The sequence below is a fragment of the Mesoplodon bidens genome (assembly GCF_964165515.1).
Source record: "Mesoplodon bidens genome assembly, chromosome: 12".
Taxonomy (NCBI): domain Eukaryota; kingdom Metazoa; phylum Chordata; class Mammalia; order Artiodactyla; family Ziphiidae; genus Mesoplodon; species Mesoplodon bidens.
Window position 1 is genome coordinate 64,798,131 of NC_138168.1, and position 5,528 is coordinate 64,803,658.

Consider the following 5,528-nt stretch of genomic DNA (forward strand, 5'->3'; position numbering starts at 1 on the left):
CCAGAAATTGCTGTTTTTAAGTTTCAAACCTTAGAAAAATCAGAGAGCAGAAATCTATTTGGATGTATACATTACTATGATTGTTGCTATTCCCCAAACAGCCTCAGCAGCTTACCAACTGAAGGGTAGCAGAAAACCAGACCTTCTCCCTCCAGTAGGAAGAGTACTCTAAGCAAAATCTTCTAGCTTACTAGCCTGGTATGTGGTAAGGCCATAGTTCTGATTCTTAATTATCATCCCATTCCAGAGCCCAAATAAATAAATTACCTGTGGTTATTCTGCAGATATCTCAGTAGCTACACACACACACATGCTTCACAAAGTATTAGCCAATGCCCACTTTCACATAGCTCTTTGAGTCTAAAAATAACTGAAACTTTCATGTCTTACCAAGACTGAGAAAAGGGAGGGAAAATCAAGGAAAACTAATTTGGGAATCAGAGGGGAAACATTTAGCAGGCCTGTTGGGTGTTCTCTTAATGCTGTCTTGGATCTCAGATTAAATTATTACACTTTCTGTGTTGTAGTGCTGGGTCATTTGTGCATGAGGACAAAGGCAACTTCAACTTGATATTTCTATCATCCCTGCTGTGTGAAGAGTCCTTTTCCTGGTTTATAACATCAATCACTCTCGCAATAAATCTTGGTAGTGGATATGGTCATTTAAATCTCCACCTGCACAAACAACAGAAAATAAGAGAGCCCATAAATCTCTACACCGGTGATTAACAAATTTTGGATCCTGGGCAAAGATATTATGGGGGTGGGGGGGTCTCACTAATTCATTAATAAAGACTGATTTGCTGACAATCTGTTTAGTTTACAGCATAGGGGGAAAGCAAACAAGACCCTGCTAACAAAACAAAATGTTAGAGGTTAGTGAATTCCCAGCTGAGCCCAGGATTAGAGATATGGTATCTTAATGTAGGAGAGGGGTGCAGATTCCGAGCCAAAAGCTCAGAATCCGCTCTTGCATTTTGTTCTAGCCCCTCATCGTCAATGCTTAATTGCAAGGAAAGAAAACCTGGAGAACTAGTAAGAAAGATTCATGCATTCTGTCTCTCTGATTTCATTTCATCGATGTCATTCAATCCCTTGGTTTCTGGTTCCCTTTGCTTTTCTACTGACGCCCCAGATTTTCTTCTTCTACAGGAAAGATGGTCGGGGCTGGAGTTAGAGATGGAAAAAAGAACCTTCTGAACAGGACATTTTGCTTAACGTTTTGTAACGTCAGCTTTACATGCAGAACCCTGGTAGCCAAGAGGATGTAAGGAGAAGGCGAAGGCAGCAGGCAGCACTGGGAGGGAGGAAACCAGAAGTCCCGGACAAGGTGATGTCTGAGAGCAACTAACATTCTTAAGACAATATTAACTGCACTTCTAGAAAGAAATTTAGGGGAAAGTTTTAATTTCATTAAGAAAAGATTATCGACTACCAAAATGTTTTCCACACACCAGTATTACTCTATCTCATTTCCTCCACTCCCCCTAAACTGTGTGTGGTTGTGTGTGGGTGTGCAATGGTCAAGTCTGTTCATGTACACACCGGCAGTTCCTCGATATCTTTAAAGTGACCAGGTGTAGATGGATTCTTTGGTACTTTCTCTGTCATCACCCTAATGATCCTAGAAAGCACTTATTGTCTTAATTCACCAGAGTTAAGGTGTGAAGATATCTTGGAAAAGCCACAGAACCTTACAGGGTGTTGGCAGGAGGTGGTTGATCCCTGCCTGCATTTTAATTGGTGTTTTCTGGGGGGAAGCGGGGAGCCAGAGGATGCTAGTGAGATTTGTGGGTGGAAGGCCCAGAAAGAGCAAAAGGATGTGCTCGTTTTCCTAAAGTTCTCAGTTTCAGGTAGCTATGACCTGTTAAGAAGGAAAGCGGGCCTTAGGAGATGGGCACCCCCCGGAGAAGGAGCTTCAGTAGGGCCCGCTCCTCCCCAGACCAGCCAAGAGTGGGAGAAGGTGACTGGTATTTGCGTCCTGCAATGGAGTTGATTCACATTGCAAGCTGGAAATCAGGGGCTGTGCGTGAGAGTTTCCCTCCGGTTGTGAAAGGGGTCTAAGAGAGTTGCTGGGGCCTGGCAGGCTCCTCCCCTGGGCTGCAAGGATCCGCCTCTATTCCCCAGATAAATTCCTAGTGTCCACCAAATTCCTCAGCGCTCTCTCACACTCCTCTACGGCCACGACTCCGGGGGTGGGGAAACAGAGCGTCGGCTTCCTGCCCGCAGAAGCCCTCGCGGCTCCTTCTCAAGACTCTGCGGAGGGGAAAGGGGTGTGAGACCCAACCAGACCCGCAACTCCCGGCTCCCAAGCCGAGGTGGCTGCCCCACACTCCACGTTCGGGGGGTCCACTGGTTTCGGGGTCTGTCTCCTCTCTTCCATTTCTCCTCTCTCCCTTCCCTGTCTCTCTCACCCTCTCCCCCAAACATGTCCACCGGCTCCCTCAGCGATGTGGACGACCTTCAAGAGGTGGAGATGCTGGACTGCGACGGGCTGAAAATGGACTCGAGCAAGGAGTTTGTGACTTCCAACGAGAGCACCGAGGAGAGCTCCAACTGCGAGGCCGGCTCTCCCCAGAAGGGCCGCGGCGGCCTGGGCAAGAGGAGGAAGGCTCCCACCAAGAAGAGCCCCTTGAGCGGGGTCAGCCAGGAAGGGAAGCAGGTCCAACGCAACGCGGCCAACGCGCGCGAGCGGGCCCGGATGCGGGTGCTGAGCAAGGCCTTCTCCAGGCTCAAGACCACGCTGCCCTGGGTGCCCCCGGACACCAAGCTCTCCAAGCTGGACACGCTTAGGCTGGCGTCCAGCTACATCGCCCACTTGAGGCAGATCCTGGCCAACGACAAGTACGAGAACGGTTATATTCACCCGGTCAACCTGGTAAGTTCTCCGGTGTGGCGGCGGCGGCGTCCCGGGGAGGGGGGCGGGGGCGACCCAGCGCGGCGGCAGTGGGTCCCCGGTGAGAGGGTGCGCGCCAGCCTGGGAGCCGCGCATCTCAGTCACCGCCAGCCAGAGTCTCTAGGGAACCGGTGCAGGCGATCCCCACACGGCCCTCACTCTCTGCCTTCCAAGCCGCGGGAACGCGTTGATTTATTCGAGTACTTGACGTGGCAGCCCAATTAGGAGTTCGCACGAGTATCGAGCTGGCAAAGAAGAGTGATCCCTCCGCACTCGCGCCAGCGCCTCCAGGGCCGGTGCGGGACAGCGAACGCAGACAAGATGCTGCGCGCTGAGGCGGCATTTTAGTAATCCTTTTATTCTTCTTTCAGCTGAAGAGTAGAACTTGATTCCCCTCCCCCTCTAATTCCTGTAAATAAGAACAGCCAACTCTGTTTCTTTCCCAAGGATATGTAGAACCTTTACATATGGACACATCATGCTCCCCCATAATTGTCACATAAGTCCCCAACTATTTAAATATTCTGCCCTTCTCCTATAGGTGGATTAACATTTTCGAATCCCAGAATTTCTAGCAAATACCAGCATAATCAGAACATTATCACGAGTATTAGTGAATAAGTAATATTAAAATAGGTCACTCTCCTTCAAGTTTAAGAACATGTTACTTTTTATCTTAAAAAATAATGCTCATTTTTCTCAACCGCATTTTACTGTTTAAGAACTAAATTTTAATTCCTTTTTCATTTGATTTAATTTTAAACCTTCCAGGGGCTAAAGAAAAACAAAAACTAACTACCACCTCTGTTTATATATGATAAGAAGGAGAGGTTTTCCTCTTAAAAGTCTTCTTATCGGTGGGCACTAGCGAGAGAGGTTTGAAGGTTTGAATTGTCTTCTCTCTGAATTGGTTTCAGGAATTGGGGGTGGGGGGGAATGCAAAACCACATTTTGCTGTGAAAAATATTTTTCCTTCTAATTAAAAGTCAGGGTTTTTGAATGAGTAAACAGCTTTTAAAAATCTGGAACGAAAATGAAAGCAGTGCCTTCATTTACAACTGCTGCTGCCTTCATCTTTGAATAAGAAACTTAAGTGAGCTTTATTATACACAGAACGGAGAAGGGAAGACAAAGCTATGCTTGCTCAGCCCAGTAGGAACACAATGTGAAAATACACGGTTATATTCTTTTATTAACATTATTTGTTTTTAAGAGCTGGCGATTAATTTAGAAACTGTGGTTAAAACCGGCGTTTGTGATGGAGGAAACCAAAGATAGAAGTAGGGAAATCCATGGGGGTGAAAGAGAGAGGGCTGGGAAGCCTGACCAGGACGTCAGAAGAGGGCCAGCAGGGCGCTTCACCTTGAACCCGGTGCCCAGTGGCGCGAGGTCCTTCTCGGCTTCCCTGCTCCGGTTCACCCAAGCATCTGCCTCCGGGCTGTGGCAGGGCAGGAGCCACTGTGGGCTTCCCAAGGGTCTCCTCTCTTGGGTTTCACTTCGAACCCAGGGCGAGCCCCTCTTTGCTCTACCACCTCGAGCTGTGGCTTGGCGCCAACGCTGCTTTCTGCTTTACCCAGCCACAGGGCGCACTAGGTCACCGGGAAAACTGCAGAGATAACGGGCCTCTCCAACTCACTGCCTGCCCCCCACCGCGCCCTTTCCTTTGGGCGCCCTTTCCTTTGGTCTCGGGCTCCCGCCTCATCCCACCCCTCCTCCATGGCCACTTACCTCCTCCACCCTCTTCTCTCCTGCAGACGTGGCCCTTTATGGTGGCCGGGAAACCCGAGAATGACCTGAAAGAAGTGGTGACCGCAAGCCGCTTATGTGGAACCACGGCGTCCTGACCTTGGAGGTGCGAGTCTGGGAAAGGCGCGCTCCCGGGGCGGGGGGTGGGGAGCGGGCCCCAGGAAGGCGACCCTTGCCCTCCCTGCTCTCTGTCTCTTCTTCCCCCTTGCAACTCTCCTCTCCCTTTCCCACCCCTCGAGAACACTTTACAGCGACGAGGAGATTCGTTTCCAAACCAGAGGACATCAATTGTACTTACAACGATTCCCATCTATTTAACTTTATTAACTTCTACCGTGAATGACTCTGCGAGCCTTGCTGGTCCAAGTGCAATATGTAATTATAAATATATAAATAGATAATAAGAGCCTATCAATGTGTATCTTTTGTACAATATGTTGTAAAATGTAGATCATAGAATAGCTGACTTTGACAGTCACATTTATAAAGTAATTCACTTAAAGATATATATTTTTTTCAAACAAGTTTTTGCTACTTTCAAAAATAAATCTTTCTTTATATTGCTAAAAGCCCTGACATTTGGTGTGATTTTTTAAAATATATATTTGGAATAGAAAGATGGGGAACTATGGGGGAGCTATATAATAAAAGTGGTTCTTTTGAATCTCAATCCAAACTTCTAGAGGTAGACAAGGACTAAATACGATTTCCACTATGAAGATGCAGATCATATTTTGTACTGAAACCTCAGAAAGAAACTAGTCCATCAAGTTTGCACGTTACTTTTCAGACAACTAGAAATAATGTAACTGTAAACAAAGAAAGGGAAGGATTCAAGTTATCAACAGCTATACAATTCAAGAGAAAAACACACCAGAAAAGAAGA

The 5,528-nt window shown here is 47.5% G+C and overlaps 1 protein-coding gene across 2 annotated transcripts; it reads left to right on the forward strand.

The window, feature by feature from the left end:
* Positions 1 to 2,180: 2,180 nt before the first annotated feature.
* On the forward strand, positions 2,181 to 5,211 carry TCF21 (transcription factor 21). Of its 2 annotated transcripts, XM_081251580.1 has the most exons (3): positions 2,181 to 2,878; positions 4,651 to 4,748; positions 4,882 to 5,211. In XM_081251580.1, the coding sequence occupies exons 1-2, from the start codon at positions 2,429 to 2,431 to the stop codon at positions 4,738 to 4,740; spliced, it is 540 nt and encodes a 179-aa protein (XP_081107706.1). In that variant the 5' UTR covers positions 2,181 to 2,428; the 3' UTR covers positions 4,741 to 4,748; positions 4,882 to 5,211. The 2 variants fall into 2 exon arrangements, with proteins under 2 accessions (XP_081107706.1, XP_081107705.1); XM_081251579.1 differs by having other exon boundaries at positions 4,651 to 5,211.
* The last annotated feature ends 317 nt before the right edge of the window (positions 5,212 to 5,528 follow it).

Coding starts and splice junctions, on each gene's coding strand:
- TCF21 (XM_081251579.1), top strand. CDS start 2,429: ATGTCCACCGGCTCCCTCAGCGATGTGGACGACCTTCAAGAGGTGGAG. Junction 2,879..4,650: donor ATATTCACCCGGTCAACCTG/GTAAGTTCTCCG, acceptor TCTCTCCTGCAG/ACGTGGCCCTTTATGGTGGC.